This window comes from Eleutherodactylus coqui, chromosome 10, assembly GCF_035609145.1.
Source record: "Eleutherodactylus coqui strain aEleCoq1 chromosome 10, aEleCoq1.hap1, whole genome shotgun sequence".
In the NCBI taxonomy this organism is placed as follows: Eukaryota; Metazoa; Chordata; class Amphibia; order Anura; family Eleutherodactylidae; genus Eleutherodactylus; species Eleutherodactylus coqui.
In genome coordinates, this window is record NC_089846.1 from 76,755,675 (window position 1) to 76,777,518 (window position 21,844).

General features: G+C 46.7%; 1 protein-coding gene across 3 annotated transcripts in view; it reads left to right on the forward strand.

The window, feature by feature from the left end:
* Nucleotides 1–6,740: 6,740 nt before the first annotated feature.
* Nucleotides 6,741–21,844, forward strand: part of GABBR1 (gamma-aminobutyric acid type B receptor subunit 1) — a 151,613-nt gene continuing 136,509 nt past the window's right edge. For all 3 annotated transcript variants that reach the window (XM_066581345.1, XM_066581347.1, XM_066581348.1), the window contains exons 1-3: nucleotides 6,741–7,000; nucleotides 17,688–17,790; nucleotides 20,014–20,089. In XM_066581345.1, the coding sequence (XP_066437442.1) occupies nucleotides 17,761–17,790; nucleotides 20,014–20,089 (106 nt within the window). In that variant the 5' untranslated portion in view covers nucleotides 6,741–7,000; nucleotides 17,688–17,760. The remainder of the gene's footprint in view (nucleotides 7,001–17,687; nucleotides 17,791–20,013; nucleotides 20,090–21,844) is intronic.

Genomic DNA, 21,844 nt, shown 5'->3' on the forward strand with positions numbered 1-21,844 from the left:
CCTCTCAGCAGTCAGCTCATTATCATCACAGACAGGATTACACTGACAGTTGACACCTATATATAGATAACACAGGGTGCACCATTCACAATAGTCACAGCTCCCCTCCTCCCCTCGCTGCACACTAACCACTAGGACTAATAATAGTCTGATACTTCCTGTTCTCCAGAGGAAACTTCTCAGCCATCATCTCATTATCATTACAGGCAGGATTACACTGAAAGGCGACACCTATATATAGATAACACAGGATCCACCATTCACAATAGTCACAGCTCACCTCCTCCCTCCCCTGCACACTGACCACTAGGACTAATAATAGTCTGATACTTGCTGTTCTGTAGAGAAAACTTTTCAGCTGTCATCTCATTATCATCACAGGCAGGATTACACTGAGAGGTGACACCTATATATAGATAACACAGGAGCCACCATTCACAATAGTCACAGCTCCCCTCCCCTCAATGTACAATGACCTCTAAGACTAATAATAGCCTGATGTCATTGCTCACCTCCTCCACTCCCTGCACACTGACCTCTAAGTCTAATAATAGTCTGACACTTCCCGTTCTGTTATACTGAAAGGTATACTAAATAAGTGCCTCACACACCACAACTGAATACCACCACCATACGGTTTCCAAATAAAAAACACTACCAGAAAACTAAAATTATCACCATACGTGACCCCCCCAAGTAACACCGGTGCCTCTCTGCCCCGACCCACTCCCCAAGTAAAGGTGCTCCCTTGTTTATCGGATGATCATTCAGTTTCGGTCAGTATAAAAATATTCGATGATTGGCGGTACACCTCCGGCCGGTGCGGACAACCTACTCACAATCATGTGACCTCATGATCTGACCGTCAGCTTGTTAATGACTGCATGTGAATCAGCTCTTCCTTCTTTGGCTGACAGCTGGGCTTGATGGACACTTAGCGGTGATGACGGGGCAGATTTATCAAACTGCCTAAAACTGTCCTTGTTGCCACTGGAAACCAATCACAGTGCAGCTTGCATTTCTTGTACTGCTGAGGTAAGAGGGAAGCTGCGCTGTGATTGGTTGCAATGGGCAACAAGGACCGTCTTACTGTTAGTTTTGATAGATGTGTCTATGGGGGCTTATTAACACCGTGAGTGCTGCAGTAATGGCTCTTCCTTCACGATACAATACAGCACAGCATCACCCCCTCTGTCCCCGTTAACCCACTATCAGCTTGGGAAGGCATTTGGTTCTCATATGGCTCATACAGATATACAAGAAGGATCCAGATATCTGGGGAGGTCTGGATGGAGGATATGGAGACGTGTAGTAGATTATTCTGTAGGCAGAGCTCAAAATATACAATTCTCTTTATATTCTTAAAAGCGTTGTCCAGTTGCAAACTATCAGTGACCTATAATACTTAGGCCTCATGTCCGCGGCACACGCAGATTTTTCATGCGGATTTCCGCAGTGGATGCACTGCGAGTCATTAAATAAATTTTTTTATTGCTTGCAAGAGATCATGGATTGCATTTTTTTTCCATGCGGATGCGCTGCGGATCGTCTGCGCTGAAAAGTTCCGCAACCCCAACTCCCAGCCTTTTCCCCACCTCCCTAATTAATTTTAACCTTCAAATCTGCAGTGAATCCACAAATGTATTTATGGATGCACTGCGGATTGTAAGCTCCCATAGAGATGAATAGAGCACATCCACACGTGATCCGCGGTAAAACAGAGCATGCTGCGATTTATTAGCCACTCGTGGTATCTGCAAATCAAATAAAAAGAAATCTGCAGGTATTAAATGAAGTGCGGACGCCCAGTGCTTCCCTATGGGCAGCTTGATTTGCGGATCTCACAAGCAGGTGCCACACATGGATCCCGCAAATCAAATCCGCCCATGGACATTAGCCCTTAGGCGATTACATCCTAGGATACTGAAGGAAGCAGTGGAGGTAATTGCAGAACCACTTGCCATAATCTGTAAAAATTCCTGGAGAACAGGAGAAGTCCTAGAAGATTGGAGAAGGGTGAATGTTGTCCCTATCTTCAAAAAAGGGAAGAAGGTGGATCCAGGAAACTACAGGCCTGTGAACCTGACTTCTATACCGGGAAAGATATTTGAACAAATTATTAAACAGCATGTATGCAAGTACTTGGATGAAAATAGAGTAATTAAACAGCATGGGTTTGTAACAAACAAGTCATGCCAGACGAATCTAATTTCCTTCAATAAGCATCTCATACGATTCTTATTGAAGAAATTACCAAATATGGAATTGACAAGGTAACTGTAAGGCCACTCTTACACTTGCGCTTTGTTACCGCGATTACCGCGGTATAACCCTTCACATTGATTTCAATGGGGCTTTGCAGACATGCACTCGAACGCAGTGTTTTCTAGCGCAGCGATTTTCAAGCACTCTCGGCTCTAATTTACTGCGTTTAGCGCACCTCATCACCCATCACAATGATGGGGTGCGCTAAAACCGGCTGTCAGATACAGGAACCAGTATCCAAAAATTAAATTAAAATCGCTGCAAAATGCCACAATCGAAATTGCGGCGTTTGGCCAACCACATATGTGAGAATGGCCTTAGGTGGATTCACAACTGGCTAAGTGATCGTACTCAAAGAGTGGTCATAAATATCTGCACATCTGAGTGGAAGAATGTATCAAGTGGGGTACCACAAGGCTCTGTCCTAGGCCCAGTGTTGGTCAACATTTTTATAAATGAGAAGACGGAGAGAGAATTCAAAAAGATCTAGAAAAGCTTGAACAGTGGGCGGTGTCTAACAGAATGGCATTTAACAAGCAGAAATGCAAAGTCCTACATCTAGGCAAGAAAAATGAAAAGAGCACAGAATGGGAGGAATTGGTCTTAGCAGCAGCACATGTAAAAAAAAACTTGGGTATGCTAATAGATCATAGACTGAACATGAGTAAACAATGTGATACAGCAGCCAAAAATGCAAACACAATTCTGGGATGTATAAAGAGAAGCATAGAGTCTAGATCACGTGAGGTAATTATCCCCCTCTACTCTTCCTTAGTCAAATCTCATGTGGGATACTGGGTGCAGTTTTGGGCACTCCAATTTAGGAAAGACATAGACAAACTGGAGCAAGTTCAGAGAAGAGTTACCAAGATGGTGAGCGGTCTGCAAATCATGTCCTATGAAGGACAGTTAAAGCAGTGGTCCCCAACCTTTTTGGCACCAGGGACCGGCTTCAAGCAAGAACATTTTTACAAGGCCCGGCAGGGTTGGGTGGGACATGGGCGGGGCTTTGGTTATATGGGGTGGGGTTATAAAGGGAGTTGGCGTTTATTGCATACTTATTTAATTATGACATTTAGAATGTCCTGGCAGTACACACATAGGGCAGTATAATTTATCCCCCCCCCCCTGCCTGGCAGCACACACATAGGGCAGCATATAATTTATCTCCCCCCCCCCAAGCACACACATAGGGCAGCATATTATTTATCTCCCCCCCAACACACACATAGGGCAGGATATGATTTATCCCCCCCCCCCCAGTACACACATAGGGCAGCATATAATTGATCTCCCCCCTCCCCAGTAATAGACAGCCCTCCCCAGTAATAAGCAGCCCCCCTGAAATAAGCAGCCTCCCCCCCAGTAATAACCAGCCCCCCGCAGTAATTAGCAGCCCCTCCCCCTGTAATAAGTAGCCCCCACCCCCAGTAATAAGCAGCCCCCCCTAAGTAATAGGCAGCCCCCCCAGTAATAAGCAGCCCCTCCAGTAGTAAGCAGCCCCCCTAGTAATATGCAGCCCCCCTAGTAATAAGCAGCCCCCCTAGCAATAAGCAGCTCCACATAGCAATAAGCAGTCCCCCCACAGTAATAAGCAGCCCCCCCAGTAGTAAGCATCCCCCCCAGTTGTAAGCAGCCCCCCCCAGTAGTAAGCAGCCCCCCAGTTGTAAGCAGCCCCCAGTAATAAGCAGCCCCCCAGTTGTAAGCAGCCCCCCAGTAGTAAGCAGCCCCCTCAGTAGTAAGCAGCCCCCCCCAGAAATAAACAGCCCCCTCTAGTAATAAGCACCCCCCCAACCCATATACTTACCTCCTCCCTGCTGTCAGCGTCGCTCTCTCTCTGCTTGCCCTGACGTCAGTGTGCAGCCCGGCACGCTTCCTTCCCGAGTCCTCTCCTGCGGAACTAATGAGCAGGGGACTCAGGGAGGAGGATCCTGGCTGCACAGTGTGCGCCGGGATCAGCGCGATTACCAGCTGCGGCGCCCCCGCTGGTAATCGCTTCAGGGGTGAGCGTCGTCGGCACGCCGCGGGCCACATAACACAAGGCAGCAGGCCGCGGGCCTTGTGTTTAGAACAAAAGTTCCCGGCGGTGCCGTGGACCGGCGCTAGACACCTAACGGCCCGGCCCCGGTCCACGGAACGGTGGTTGGGGACCCCTGAGTTAAAGGATCTGGGAATGTTTAGCTTGCAAAAAAGAAGGCTGAGAGGAGACTTAATAGCTCTCTACAAATATCTGAAGGGCTATCATAGTGCAGAGGGATCAGCCCTATTCTCATCTGCACAAGGAAAGACTAGAAGCAATGGGGATGAAACTAAAAGGGAGGAGACACAAATGAGATATTAGACAATGAGGGGATCAATGAGTGGAACAGGTTACCACGGGAGGTGGGGAATTCTCCTTCAATGGAAGTGTTCAAACAAAGGCTGGACAAATATCTGTGTATCCTGCACTGAGCAGGATGGGGTAGACCAGATGACCCTGGAGGTCCTTTCCAACTGTATAATTTTATATACACTTCTCTGTATCTCCTTATAGACATCTTTGTATATCTGTATCTTCCATATACTCCTCTTTGTATATCTGTATCCTCCATATACTCCTCTCTGTATATCCATATCTTCCATATTCTCCTCTCTGTATATCCGTATCCTCCATATTCTCCTCTCTGTATATCCGTATCCTCCATATTCTCCTCTCTGTATATCCTTTTCCTCCATAGACTCCTCTCTGTATATCCGTAACCTCCGTAGACTCCTCTCTGTATATCCCTATCCTCCATAGACTCCTCTCTGTATATCCTTTTCCTCCATAGATTCATCTCTTTATATCCGTATCCTCCATAGACTCTTCTCTGTATATCCCTATCCTCCATAGACTCCTCTCTGTACATCTGTATCCTCCATATTCTTCTCTCTGTATATCCCTATCCTCCATACACTCCTCTCTGTATATCCGTATCCTCCATAGACTCTTCTCTGTATGTCCCTATCACACTCCTCTCCATATAACCGTAACCTCCATATACTCCTCTCTGTACATCTGTATCCTCCATATTCTTCTCTGTATATCCCTATCCTCCATATACCTCTCTCTGTATATCCGTATTCTCCATATGCTCCCCACTGTATATCCGTAACCTCCATATACTCCGCTCTCTATCCATATCCTCCTCTCTGTATATCCCTAATCTCCATATACTCCTCTCTGTATATCTATATACTCCTCTCTGTATATCTGTACCCTCCATAGACTCCTCCCTGTATACGTATCCTCCATATACTCCTCACTGTATATCCATATCCTCCATATACACCTCTCTGTATCCTTCATATACTACTCTCTGTATCCATATCCTCCATATACTCCTCTCTGTATATCCATATCCTCCATAGACTCCTCTCTGTATCCATATCCTCCATAGACTCCTCTATGTATATCCCTATCCTCCATATATTTTGCTTTGTATTCGTATCCTCCATATACCCCTTACTTCATATACTCCTCACTGTATATCCATATCCTCCATATACTCCTCTCTGTATATCCATATCCACAATAGACTCTTCTCTGTATATCCCTATCCTCCATATACTCCTCTCTGTATATCCATAACCTCCATATACTCCTCTTTGTATATCCGTAACCTCCATATACTCCTCTTTGTATATCCGTAACCTCCATATACTGCTCTCTGTATATCCGTAACCTCCATATACTCCTCTCTATATCTGTCACCTCCATATACTCCTCTCTGTATATCCCTATCCTCCATATACTCCTCTCTGTACATCTGTATCCTCCATATTCTTCTCTCCGTATATCCCTATCCTCTATGTACTCCTCTCTGTATATCCGTATCGTCCATGTACTCCTTTCTGTATATCCATATCCTCCATACCGTATATCCCTATCCTCCATATACTCCTCTCTGTATATCCGTAACCTCCATATACTCCTCTCTGTACATATGTATCCTCCATAGACTCCTCTCTGTATATTCATGTCCTTCATATACTCCTCTCTGTATCCATATCCTCCATATACTCCTCTCTGTATCCGTATCCTCCTTAGACTCCTCTCTGTATATCTATATCCTCCATATACTCCTCACTGTATATCCATATCCTTCATATACTCCTCTCTGTATATCCGTAACCTCCTCTCTGTACATCTGTATCCTCCATAGACTCCTCTCTGTATATCCATGTCCTTCATATACTCTTCTCTGTATCCGTATTCTCCATATACTCCTCTCTGTATCCTCTATTTACACTGTTTTTCCTTATTCTTCATTCTTTTGCTTTTCTCCTTTCTGTTTAGCAGTCTCTTCTCCTCCATCCTCAGGTCCCTGGCAGGGGCCTGTCTCTTGCTGTCCCTCAGTGTGCCTCTGTCTCTGTCTGTCTCTCAGGGGGAGGCTGATGTAAAGAGACAGGAGGAGGGGGAGGGAGAGGGAGGAGAGAAGGGAGGAGAGAGACAGACAGCTCTAGAGAAAGAGAGGAGGAGGGAGGAGAAGGATGAGACAGCCTGGGAGCCTGAGACAGCCCGTCTGCTGAGCCATTGCATGGAGGAGGCCTGACATAGACCGCAGGTGACAGCCACCTACCATGAGGCCGGGATCCGACTCTCGCACATAAAGAGACGGTGGATGAGACTCGGTGGAGACGGCAACTTCCTCAGGCCAGAGAAAGAGACGGCATCCTTTGGGGTCGACTGCTGGAGCGCCCACACCCAGAGCAGGTGCACTGCCTATATGTATACACTAGATATCAAATATGTGCTACATCTCCTATAGACACAGCATATACTACACCTGTATAGATCCCCCTACAGAGTACATATCCCATTATCAATGCACCCTGCATACGTCACTTACTGAGCATATACTACATCTCTTGTATACATCACCCACAGAGCATATACTACATCTCCTGTATACGTAGCTCACAGAGCATATACTACATCTCCTGTATACGTCGCCCACAGAGCATATACTACATCTCCTGTATACGTTGCCCACAGAGCATATACTACATCTGCTGCATACGTCGCCCTCAGAGCATATACTACATCTCCTGCATACGTCGCCCTCAGAGCATATACTACATCTCCTGTATACGTCGCTCTCAGAGCATATACTACATCTCCTGTATACGTCGCCCTCAGAGCATATACTACATCTCCTGTATACATAACCCACAGAGCATATACTACATCTTCTGCATACGTCGCCCACAGAGCATATACTACATCTCCTGTATACGTCGCCCTCAGAGCATATACTACATCTCCTGTATACGTCGCCCTCAAAGCATATACTACATCTCCTGTATACGTAGCCCACAGAGCATATACTACATCTCCTGCATATGTTGCCCACAGAGCATATACTACATTTCCTGTATACGTCGCCCACAGAGCATATACTACATCTCCTGTATACGTCGCCCACAGAGCATATACTACATCTCCTGTATACATCGCCCACAGAGCATATACTACATCTCCTGCATACGTCGCCCACAGAGCATATACTTCATCTCCTGTATACGTCGCCCACAGAGCATATACTTCATCTCCTGTATACGTCGCCCACAGAGCATATACTACATCTCCTGTATACATCGCCCACAGAGCATATACTACATCTCCTGTATGCGTCGCCCACAGAGCATATACTACATCTCCTGTATGCGTCGCCCACAGAGCATATACTACATCTCCTGTATACGTCGCTCACAGAGCATATACTACATCTCCTGTATACGTCGCCCACAGAGCATATACTACATCTCCTGTATACGTCGCCCTCAGAGCATATACTACATCTCTTGTATACGTTGCCCTCAGAGCATATACTACATCTCTTGTATACGTCGCCCTCAGAGCATATACTACATCTCCTGAATATGTCGCCCTCAGAGCATATACTACATCTCCTGCATACGTCGCCCTCAGAGCATATACTACATCTCCTGCATACGTCGCCCTCAGAGCATATACTTCATCTCCTGTATACGTCGGCCACAGAGCATATACTACATCTCCTGTATACGTCGGCCCAGAGCATATACTACATATAATAATAATAAACTTTATTTGTATAGCGCCAACATATTCCGCAGCGCTTACATAGACAGGGGAAATACAGAAAGACAAAAATTACAAAACCACGGTTACATAGTAATCAGTTGATACATATCCTGTATATGTTGCCCACAGAGCATGTTCTGTATACATCACCCACAGAGCCTATACTACACATACTGTATACATCGCCACAGAGCGTATCTTGTATACATCACCCACAGAGCATATACTACATATCCTGTATACATCACCAACAGATCATATACTACGTCCTCTGTATACGTCACCTACTGAGCATATACTATGTCCTCTGTATACATCACCTACTGAGCATATACTATGTCCTCTGTATACATCAATTACTGAGCATATACTATGTCCTCTGTATACATCACCTACTGAGCATATACTATGTCCTCTGTATACGTCACCTACTGAGCATATACTATGTCCTCTGTATACGTCACCTACTGAGCATATACTATGTCCTCTGTATACGTCACCTACTGAGCATATACTATGTCCTCTGTATACATCACCTACTGAGCATATACTATGTCCTCTGTATACGTCACCTACTGCGCATATACTATGTCCTCTGTATACGTCACCTACTGCGCATATACTATGTGCTCTGTATACGTCACCTACTGCGCATATACTATGTGCTCTGTATACGTCACCTACTGCGCATATACTATGTGCTCTGTGTACGTCACCTACTGCGCATATACTATGTGCTCTGTATACGTCACCTACTGCAAATATACTATGCCCTCTGTATACGTCACCTACTGCGAATATACTATGCCCTCTGTATACGTCGCCTACTGCGCATATATGATGTCCTCTGTATACGTCACCTACTGCGAATATACTATGTGCTCTGTGTACGTCACCTACTGCGCATATACTATGTGCTCTGTATACGTCACCTACTGCGAATATACTATGTCCTCTGTATACGTCACCTACTGCGAATATACTATGTCCTCTGTATACGTCACCTACTGCGCATATACGATGTCCTCTGTATACGTCACCTACTGCGCATATATGATGTCCTCTGTATACGTCACCTACTGCGCATATACTATGTCCTCTGTATACGTCGCCTACTGTGCATATACTATGTCCTCTGTATACATCACTCTCAGAGCATATACTGCATTACATTTCCAGTTTCCATCACCTATGTACTACATCTCCAGTGTGCAAACTGTGCATGTCACCTAAAGAGCATATACTACATTTTGTTAATACGCGCTGTATATGTCACATGCAGAGCATATACTACATCCCTTGTTTATATATCACCTACAGAGCATATACCACAGCTCTTTTATACACACTGTATATGTCCCCTATATAGCATATAGTACGTCTTCTCTATAAACACACTATAAACATCCCCTAAAAGAGCTTATTCTCCATTCTCTGTATACATCACTCACAGTCCTCTGTTTACATCACCTGCAGAGCATATACTCCATCCTCTGTATACATCACCTACAGTCCTCTGTATAGATCACCTACAGAGCATATACTCCATCCTCTATATACGTCACCAACAGAGCATATAGTACATCCCCTGTATACATCACCTACAGGGAGCATATACTATATCTCCTATATACATCACCTCTACAGCACATATATCATAAATAGTACTACACATGAAGTATACACACTGCATACAAGACATGACAAGATGTTGCATGCTATAGGTGCATGGTATATTCTATATAGAAGATATACATTATCAGCTGTGCAGATGGGGTGTACATTATATGGTGAGCATATACTACATCCCTTGTGTCCAATACTTATACGCTTTTTTTTAAATTCCCACTATATAAATTGTAAACAAAATGTATACTACCTCTGTATACTTGCTGTTTACAAAATTTCCAAAGGAGATATATATTACATCCTGTGCCCACTCACTTTATACTATACCGATAGATAGATAGATAGATAGATAGATAGATAGATAGATAGATAGATAGATAGATAGATAGATAGATAGATATAGCCATGGGTGGATGATGTGTGTGCAGTACATGATGTACAGCCCACTATATATCCACGTTCTCTGTATTTACCTCCCTGTATATCTTTAATATTCCATATACACACAGGTGTATTTGCACCAAATATATTACAGCCTGCACCATTTTGAAAAATTTGGCACAGTTTCCTTATGACATAATTGATATATGGACCCCGCTGTGTACATTATACCGTATGCTAGGGCTATATATTTCCTGTATACACGTGGCATATCTGCGTGCTTCTTCTGTTTCCTACACCAAAGTTGTCCAACTTCTGGCTCTCCAGCTGTTGCAGAACTACAACTCCCAACATGGCTTGGCTGTAGCAGGCTGTTAGAGCATGCTGGGAGATGTAGTCTTAGAACAGTTGTCGAGCCGCAGGCTGGGAAACACCGTCTTACACTTTACATAACCGGACCTGCTATCAACAAGCCCAAGAAAGTTTCAGTGCCCTTGTCCCTCTTAGGCAGTGTTGGTGCCGGTCCAGTACAATGAGTAGAAGAAAGTCCCAGCGCCCTTGTCCCTCTTAGGCTCTGCTGGTGCCAATCCGGTACAATGAGTAGAAGAAAGTCCCAGCGCCAGGGGCGTAACTATAGAGGATGCAGGGGATGCGGTTGCACCCGGGCCCAGGAGCCTTAGGGGGCCCATAAGGCCCCTCTTCTCCATACAGGGAGCCCAGTACTATGAATAAAACATTATAGTTGGGGGCCCTGTTACAGGTTTTGCATTGAGGCCCAGGAGCTTCAGGTTACGCCTCTGCCCAGCGCCATTGTCCCTCTTAGGCTCTGCTGGTGCTGATCCAGTACAACAAGGAGAAGAAAGTCCCAGTGCCCTTGTCCCTGTCTGGTACAACGCTGAGAAGAAAGTCCCAGCGCCCTTGTCTCTCTTAGGCTCTGCTGGTGCTGATCCTGTACAATGAGTAGAAGAAAGTCCCAGTGCCCTTGTCCCTCTTAGGCTGGGCTGGTGCCGATCTGGTACAACAAGGAGAAGAAAGTCCCAGCACCCTTGTCCCTCTTAGGCTGGGCTGGTGCCGATCCGGTACAACAAGGAGAAGAAAGTCCCAGCGCCCTTGTCTCTCTTAGGCTGTGCTGGTGCCGAACCGGTACAACAAGGAGAAGAAAGTCCCAGCGCCCTTGTCCCTCTTAGGCTTTGCTGGTGTCGATCCGGTACAATGAGGAGAAGAAAGTCCCAGCGCCCTTGTCTCTCTTAGGCTCTGCTGGTGCCGATCCGGTGCAACGAGGAGAAGAAAGTCCCAGCGCCCTTGTCTCTCTTAGGCTGGGCTGGTGCCGATCTGGTACAACAAGGAGAAGAAAGTCCCAGCGCCCTTGTCCCTCTTAGGCTGGGCTGGTGCCGATCTGGTACAACAAGGAGAAGAAAGTCCCAGCACCCTTGTCCCTCTTAGGCTGGGCTGGTGCCGATCCGGTGCAACGAGGAGAAGAAAGTCCCAGCGCCCTTGTCTCTCTTAGGCTGTGCTGGTGCCGAACCGGTACAACAAGGAGAAGAAAGTCCCAGCGCCCTTGTCCCTCTTAGGCTTTGCTGGTGTCGATCCGGTACAATGAGGAGAAGAAAGTCCCAGCGCCCTTGTCTCTCTTAGGCTCTGCTGGTGCCAGTCCGGTACAACATTCAGGATATGCTGGCAGCGCCACAGATCCCATTGTACTCAGTGGGGCTACTGGGCACATCGCGCCAGAGCTGTTGCTAACGTTGTTTGGCTCCTATGATAGAGCCGAGTAACGGTAAAACAAAACTAGTTTCTGTTCACACCTGCGTTCTGCGCCTCGGTCAGATCTGAAGACTATAATGGTGCTGCAGTACGGCAGCTATCAAAACCGCCTCTTGGTATGATATGTGGGCGTCACATGAAGAATCCTGCATGACACTCGCATGACCACAGCGTCATCGGAAGGCTTACATACAGACCCCTTTATGCTGTCATGTCTGGTTATTATGTGTTGGATGGGCCTGGTGATGGGAGGACATAAGTCAATAAGGGCGGCTTCCCATGGCTGTATGCGCAAAACGCACAAGTCAGCATGACAGATTTGAGCTGTGAACATTGCGCATTTGCACATTTCACAGTACATTTTTGTGTTGTCAGCGACATCTTCCATGGGCCCAGGACGCGCCCATCTGGTCATTTAGGCCACTTTCACACGGCCGAGAAAATCCTGTGCGAATACGAACCCTTCTGAATGGACGCCTGTACAAGAGCGACATTCTGGTACTCGGGATGAACCCACTGAAATCAGTGCGCGATATTCAGTGCGTGATACGTGCAAATATGGCGTGGGCAGTCGCCGTTACGCTGCAGTTTGAGCTCATCTACAGTTTTAGAGAAGCCCTTTCTGTCTGATTGTGTAATACTAAAGCAAGCAACTGCGGAGAAGCTGCGGTGCCCCTGAACTGTCCGGATATATATTGTATTTCCCGGACTTGATGCAACGCGAGACGTTTGCCCTTGTGCTTATGCCTTCCATGCAGCTAAATAAAGCGGACTCTGAAACGTACAGAAGCGTCCTGCGATGGCAAAGAGCGCCAAATATCTCCTCCGTGTTCTCCAACCCCCAACATATAATACAGTTATACCGTATACACGGAGCACTACAACCCCCAGCGTACCGACCGCCGGAAGTGTATATAATACAGTTATACCGTATACACGGAGCACTACAACCCCCAGCGTACCGACCGCCGGACATGTATATAATATAGTTATACCGTATACACTGAGCACTACAACTTCCAGCGTGCTAGCCATGTATATAATACAAGTATACTGTATACACGGAGCACTACAACCCCCAGTGTACAGACCGTGTATATAATACAGGTATACTGTATACAGAGAGCACTACAACCCCCAGCGTACCGACCGCCGGACATGTATATAATACAGTTAAGCCGTATACACGGAGCACTACAACCCCCAGCGTACCGACTGCCGGACGTGTATATAATACAGTTATACCGTATAAACAGAGCACTACAACCCCAAACGTACCAGCCACCATATGTGCATATAATACAGTAAAACCGTATACACGAAGCACTACAACCCCCTGCGTGCTGACCGCCGGACGTGTATATAATACAGTTATACTGTATATAGGGAGCACTACAACCCCCAGCGTACCGACCGCCGGATGTGTATATAATACAGTAAAATTGTATACACAGAGTACTACAACCCCCAGCGTACTGACCGCTGGACGTGTATATAATACAGTTATACCAAATACACTGAGCACTATAACCCCCAGCGTGCCGGCCAGGTATATAATACAGGTATACCATATACACGGAGCACTACAACCCCCAGCGTACCGAGCGTGTATATAATACAGGTATACTGTATACACGAGGCACTACAACCCCAAGCGTGCCGACCGCCGGATGTGTATATAATACAGTTATACCGTATACACGGAGTACTATAACCCCCAGTGTACCGACCACCAGACGTGTATATAATACAGTTATACCGTATACACGGAGTACTACAACCCCCAGCGTACCGACCGCCGGACGTGTATATAATACAGTTATACCGTATACACGGAGCACTACAACCCCCAGTGTACCGACCGCTGGAAGTGTATATAATACAGTTATACCGTATACACGGAGCACTACAACCTCCAGCGTGCCGGCCAGGTATATAATACAGGTATACCGTATACATGGAGCACTACAACCCCCAGCGTACCGAGCGTGTATATAATACAGGTATACTGTATACAGGGAGCACTACAACCCCCAGCGTACCGACCGTGTATATAATACAGGTATACTGTATACAGGGAGCACTACAAACACCAGCGTACCGACCGCCAGAAACGTATATTATGTATACTTCTGTATACTGCATACAGAGAGCACTACAACCCCGAGCGTACCGGCTGCCATATGTGCATATAATACAGTAAAACCGTATACACTGAGCACTACAACCCCCAGCGTGCCGACCGCCAGATGTGTATATAATACAGTTATACCATATATAAAGAGCACTACAAACCCCAGCGTACGGACCGCCGCATGTGTATATAATACAGTTATACCGTATACACGGAGTACTACAACCCCCAGTGTACCGACCGCCGGACGTGTATATAATACAGTTATACCGTATACACGGAGTACTACAACCCCCAGTGTACCGACCGCCGGATGTGTATATAATACAGTAAAATTGTATACACGGAGTACTACAACCCCCAGCGTACCGACCGCTGGACGTGTATATAATACAGTTATACCAAATACACTGAGCACTATAACCTCCAGCGTATATAATACAGGTATACCGTATACACAGAGCACTACAACCCCCAGCGTTCCGAGCGTGTATATAATACAGGTATACTGTATACACGAGGCACTACAACCCCCAACGTGCCGACCGCCGGACGTGTATATAATACAGTTATACCGTATACACGGAGTACTACAACCCCCAGTGTACCGACCGCCGGACGTGTATATAATACAGTAAAATTGTATACACAGAGTACTACAACCCCCAGCGTACCGACCGCTGGACGTGTATATAATACAGTTATACCGTATACACTGAGCACTACCACCTCCAGCGTGCCGGCCAGGTATATAATACAGGTATACCGTATACACGGAGCACTACAACCCCCAGCGTACTAAGCGTGTATATAATACAGGTATACTGTATACAGGGAGCACTACAACCCCCAGCGTACTAACCGTGTATATAATACAGGTGTACTGTATACAGGGAGCACTACAACCACCAGCGTACTGACCGCCGAACGTGTATATTATGTATACTTCTGTATACTGTATACAGAGAGCACTACAACCCCGAGCGTACCGGCCGACATATGTGCATATAATACAGTAAAACCGTATACACTGAGCATTACAGCCCCCAGCGTGCCGACCGCCGGATGTGTATATAATACAGTTATAGCGTATATACGGAGCACTACAACCCCCAGCGTACCGACCGCCGGATGTGTATATAATACAGTTTTACTGTATACACGGAGCACTACAACCCCCAGCGTACGGACCGCCGGACGTGCATACAATACAGTTATACAGTATACACGCAGCACTACAACCCCCAGCATACCGACCGCCGGATGTGTATATAATGCAGTGCTCTGTGCATACGGTATAACTGCAACTACCAGCGTGCTGAACGCCGGACGTGTATATAATACAGTTATACCGTACACAAGGAGCACTACATTCCCTAGCGTACAGGCCGCTGAATGTGTATATAATACAGTAAAACCGTATACACGGAGCACTACAACCCTCAGCATGCCGATCGCCGGACGTGTATATGATACAGTTATACCGTATACATGGAGCACTACCACCCCCAGCGTACAGGCCGCTGAATGTGTATATAATACAGTAAAACCGTATACACGGAGCACTACAACCCTCAGCATGCCGATCGCCGGACGTGTATATGATACAGTTATACCGTATACACGGAGCACTACATACCCCAGCGTACCGTCCCTGTATATAATACAGTTATACCGTATACACAGAACACTACAACCCCCAGTGTACCGACCGTCGGACGTGTAAATAATACAGTTATACCGTATACACGGAGCACTACAACCCCTCGCATAGCGGCCGCCATATGTGCATATAATACAGTAAAACCGTATACACGGAGCACTACAACCCCCAGCGTACCGACCGCCTGATGTGTATGTAATACAGTTATACCGTATACACGGAGCACTACAAACCCCAGCGTACCGTCCCTGTATATAATACAGTTATACCGTATACACGGAGCCCTACAAACCCCAGCGTACCATCCCTGTATATAATACAGTTATACTGTATACACAGAGAACTACAACCCCCAGCGTAGCGGCCGCCGGACGTGTATATAATACAGTTATACCGTATACACGGAGCACTACAACCCTGAGCGTACCGGCCGCCGTAGGTGTAAATAATACAGTAAATCCGTATACACGGAGCACTACAACCCCCAGCGTACCAACCGCCGGAAGTGTATAAAATACAGTTATACCGTATATACGGAGCACTACAACCCCCAGCGTACCGACCGCCGTACGTGTATATAATACAGTTATTCTGTATACACGGAGCACTACAACCCCCAGCGTACCGACCGCCGGATGTGTATTTAATACAGTAAAACCGTATACACGGAGTATTACAACCCCACCGCGTACCGACCGCCGGATGTGTATATAATACAGTTATACCGTATACATGCAGCACTACAGCCCTCAGCATGCCGACCGCCGGATGTGTATATAATGCAGTTATACCGTATATATGGAGCACTACAACCCCCAGGGTACCGACCGCCGGACATGTATATAATACAGTTATACCGTATACACGGAGCACTACAACCACCAGCGTGCCGATCGCCGGATGTGTATATGATATAATTATAGCGTATACACGGAGCACTACAACCCCCAACGTATCATCCCTGTATATAATACAGTTATACCGTATACACGGAGCACTACAACCCCCAACGTATCGTCCCTGTATATAATACAGTTATACTATATACACGGAGCACTACAACACCCAGCATACCGATCGACGGACGTATATATGATACAGTTATACCGTATACGCAGAGCACTACATCCCCCAGTGTAGCAACCACCGGACATGTATATAATACAGTTATAGTGTATACACGGAGCACTACAACCCCCAGCGTACCAACTGCCGGACGTGTATATAATACAGTTATAGCGTATACACAGAGCACTACAACCCCCAGCATGTCTATGTTGTACTCCGCAATGCACTGCTATGTCAGCCGTCTAAAAGCGAGTCTGTATCTGTAGCCCCCGGCAACCAATCACAGCGCAGCTTCCATTTTACCTCAGCCGCATGGGAGATGCACGCTGCACCTCTGTAGCCGGGGGCTACAGAGACAGACTTCTTTTAAGACGGCTAATGTAGCAGTTTGGTGCGCTCGTCCGTGGCTCTTATCACTACGTGGAGCACTACAAGTCCCTGCTAGACCGCTGACGTAACAGTGTGGTGCGGGGTACTCGTTCGTGGCTGTTGTCTGTATGTGGAGCACTACAACCCCCAGCCTGACTGCTGACATAGCAGTGCAGTGCGGGGTACTCGTCTGTGGCTGTTATCTGTCCGTGGAGCACTACAACCCCAAGCTTGTCCGGCGGAAACAGTTCTGTTATACTGCACACAGAAGTGTTATAACTGGATGTGACTTATATTCAATATTGTGTCATGTGATCTCTCTGCAGCCGCAGCATTGGATGATGCTGATCATGTGACGCGGACACCATGCTGAGCATGTGACTGACGCTGTGGGACAGCATGCTTATTACAGAACGAAAAAGACAAAAGGTGAGTGCGCGGCCACCAGTGTGAGCTGCCCAGTGGGTGCATGTGCAGCGGCGGGACAGCCAGGGTAATGCGGTGACATAGCGGGCGGCAGCACTGTGGTTACTCCATGTGCAGTCCGCTGTGCTATTTGGGCACTACTGGCAGTATACTATGAACGGCCCTTATATTAGTAGCATTGGACTCCTCTGGCCCTTGCGGACAGGAAACTTCTTGTAGTTGCTACAGATTAGATGGCGGTGCTGACGTGTTCTGACCGGCTGACAGGAAGGGGTCAGTGATTCATGCTTCTTGTGCCAAATTCTGACCTCCCATCAGCAACAGAAATCTGGATCTATCTGACCAGTAGATGTTTTTCCGCTGCTCGGTGATACAAGTTTTACGCTCTTTTGCCCGCTGGAGTCTTTCTGTTCTTAGACACAATGGCGCTGGAACTGCTGTCTGCTGTTATATCCCATCCGTGTAGAGGAAAGGTGAGTTGTGCGTTCGGACACGTTAGTGAGAGCAGCATTTTTATTCATCTGACTGTGCAGCCTGTTTGTTCAAACGATTCCTGACATCCTCCTCTGACCCCTCTCAGTGATAGGTTGTTTCCATCCACAGGATCCCCTTTTTTCTCTATCGTGCCATTCTCAGTATAGTCTGTATACCATTTTAACCACCCCGTGGTCAGCAGTGAGCCCCCGGCTAGTTCAGCACCGATGACCGGCCTAGTTGGAAGTCACTCAGATCGCTGGATTTTACCATCTTATGTGGATTCACACTGAAACTGATCCACGGAAAACTTGTCACGTGATTTTATGTCGCACTCCGGGGTCACGGGGAGAATGTCCACATAGGGTAGCGCCGATCATGAGAGTGGCAAGAGCTCTAATAAAGGGGCCATTCAGTAAGGCCAATGTCCATGGGCGGATGTTAATTATAAAATCCGCACGAGTCTCCTGCGCAGGAGATACGCAGCTCTAGGTGCCCATAGGGATGCATTAGCATCTGCAAGGCAATTTAGAGCATGCGGATGTAATTCTTATTTCCCGGCGTGTGGATCGAACGCACAGGCAGAAATTGAAGCATGCTCCATTTTCCTGGGGATCCCGCAGGACAGCTTCCATTGAAGTCGATGGAAGCCGTCTGATCCGCGGACCGCCCGCAGCTGTTACTGTGGGCGTGGCGTGGATCCGCAGGAAAGCAGTAGATTAAGAAAAAAAATTGCACTGCGCATACATTCGGCACGTCACCAGAGCGTCTGGACGCATCTGCTGTGACGAAGAAAGAAGATCCTGCCAGCACGGAGGAGACCCGCACCGGAGCTGGGCAGGTAAGAAAATGTGCTTTCCTCTCAATGTCTGCGGGCACGGATGGATTTCGCTACGGGGTTCAGCAGATGGAATCCGTGCGTGCAAGTGGACATAGAGCCTTAGGCTAATTTTGCACGGACGAGCGCGTTACTTGCCTGTGAATCCCGCCCACATATTGCGCTCGCCTTTATGTCAAATCCTCATGGATGCAAGGCGTTTTCATGGCAAAACAGCTGCTGTAGAGGATCGCAGAGGTTCTCCCATTGAAAACATTGGTCAGTGCGATGCGAGATCACGCACAAGATAGAACGTGCTGTGATTTGTATCCCGCATAGCATCACATTGCGGTGCCATGCGGGAAAACATCGCTAATGTGTATGACCCATCAAAAGAATGGGGTTCATATTTGTGCGTCTCACAACCCACAAATCTTGCGCGATTCTTATAGGGCTTGTGAAGCCGGCTTAAAGGGCATTTGGGCACCACCATGTATGAGCCTGATATTAGTCACTATATAATATCTCTACATTGTAGATAGGTGCACCAAAAACAGAAGGTGTCATACCGGAGACCAGTCAATGTAAGACCGCCCTGGTTACAAAAAGTTGCAGTCAAGATAGTGTGTTACTTTATAGGATGGATTATTGTGCAGTGACTCTTGTGGCACCAATTATTGCCAGAGCTAAAAGGACGCTTGCCCCAGGGTCTTGAAAATTTAGGGGTCACATAACCCTAGACCTTCCCCAGACTCCTTGGTCTGGCGCAGCATGAATAGCCATCTTTAGAAAGAGCAAGGCCTCATGTGTTTGACTCTATCTTCCATGTTGGTCGTCTGATTGTTCATGTCTCTGCTCTCCTCTTCCCATTGTCTCCTCTCCTCCGTCTATTTCTCTCTTTTACGCTCTCTCAGTTACGGTCTCTTTGTTTCCAGATGTTTTGCGGTTTCCCTCTTCTACTTGCTCTCTGGTTGCCTCCAGTCTACGGATCAACGAATAACAGCACAACAGGTGAGCCGCAAGGACAAAGACAGTCTCAAGTAGGAGGAGTAGGTATGGAAGGGTCCGGGAGGTGGAACCAGGGCTAGAGATCATCCGAGATGTGAGACATTGGAGAAAGATCAGGATATCGCAGGCATAACCAGCGAGGTAGCAGGCAGAGCAAGTGCTTTGGGGCACAACAACTAAAGGGGCCATCTTCACTGAGATATGATCCAGATCCGGTTACAGAAGCGTGCAAATTTTTGCCTTTATTGATTCCACCCTCCTGACTTAGAGGTACAGTCTGTGCTGTTGTCACTGTTTGACTGAATATAATTCACTGAGATATGAGGTGTAGTTAATGATGACTATGGAGGATAGAAGGTGGTGTGGAAAATTGAATATGAGCCCATACTGTTATGTTATGGTTACTCTACTGTGTGCATCACCTTGCTGAATTATTTTCTGCCTTGGATGGGCCCGCATATCTTGATCAAAATATGTGCTAAAAATCCTGCATTTTAATTTTATGTTATTGTATGCAAGAGTTATACAATTTTATTCAAATATTAAAGAGGTTGTCCAGGGTTACAAACACGTGGCTGCTTTCCAATAGGTGGCATTGTAGAGGTTTTATTCCATCTCTATTATTTGCATATTACCCAGAGGAGCGTGCATGGTTATTTGAGTCTCCTCACTCACCGTCTAGGTGCTCTCCCTAAGGAGAAAAGATAGTGTTTCTGACCCCGGTCCCTGGCCTCTCACTAGCAACACCAGACTCCTACTGTACACTGATGAAGGGCAAAAACCTGAAACAGCTGTATGTACATGGAGTCTGGCTTTGCTTTTAATTCCCAGTCATTGTTACAAGGCTTGTATAAAAAGTCTGACTTTGGCTTGAAGGAATGCTACCTTCCAATAAGTGGCACTGTAGAGATTTTATTCCATCTCCCTTATTTGCTTTCTTCCAAACACACATGGGTTGTGTGTGATATTGCAGCTGACCTCCCATTCACTTAAATGGAGCTGAGCTGCAATACACGCATAAACAGATGGAAGAGATACAGTAAAAGGTATTAGTTCGTATTTTGGCCAAGCTACTTAAGCCCACGAGCATGTTGACAAGGGTCCTCGTTGTCTTGTGGGTCCCTACTCTCACAAGACAACTTCTATGTGAAACCTGCCTGCATGCAGGGAGATTGTGCCAATAGAGACGGCCCCATGCTGGAACTTATGGACCTAACTCGCCCTGGATGGAAAAGCAGGACAGGACGCAGTTCACACCGACACACTAGGAAATGCATGCAACACAGAACAGGACTGTTCTTACTTCATGTCCGGCCACCTGCACAGACACGCACAACACATTATGCATGAAAGCAAAACCCCAGGGTGTAAGAAAACCAGCATCCTCTTGCAAGACTGTGCAGCAGACCGATGGGGAATGGAAGGCTGGAGAACTCCACTCCCAGCCAGCTTACTTATCCCACTTCTATGAAGGTGTGCTCCTAGAAACCTGCAGCACAACCTAACAATATGTATAGGAGGACCAGGGTATCATAGAGATGTCAAAATATGTTGGGGACGACCAAGGTATCATTGAAATATCTGGATATGTAGAGGATGATCAGTGTATAATAGAGATGTCAGCATATGTAGAGGAGGACCAAGGTATGATACAGAAGTTGAACTATGTTCAGGAGAACCAGGGTATCAGAAATTTCAGGATATGTAGAGGAAGACCAGGGTATCATAGAGATGTTGGTTACTTGGTTCCCTGTGTGC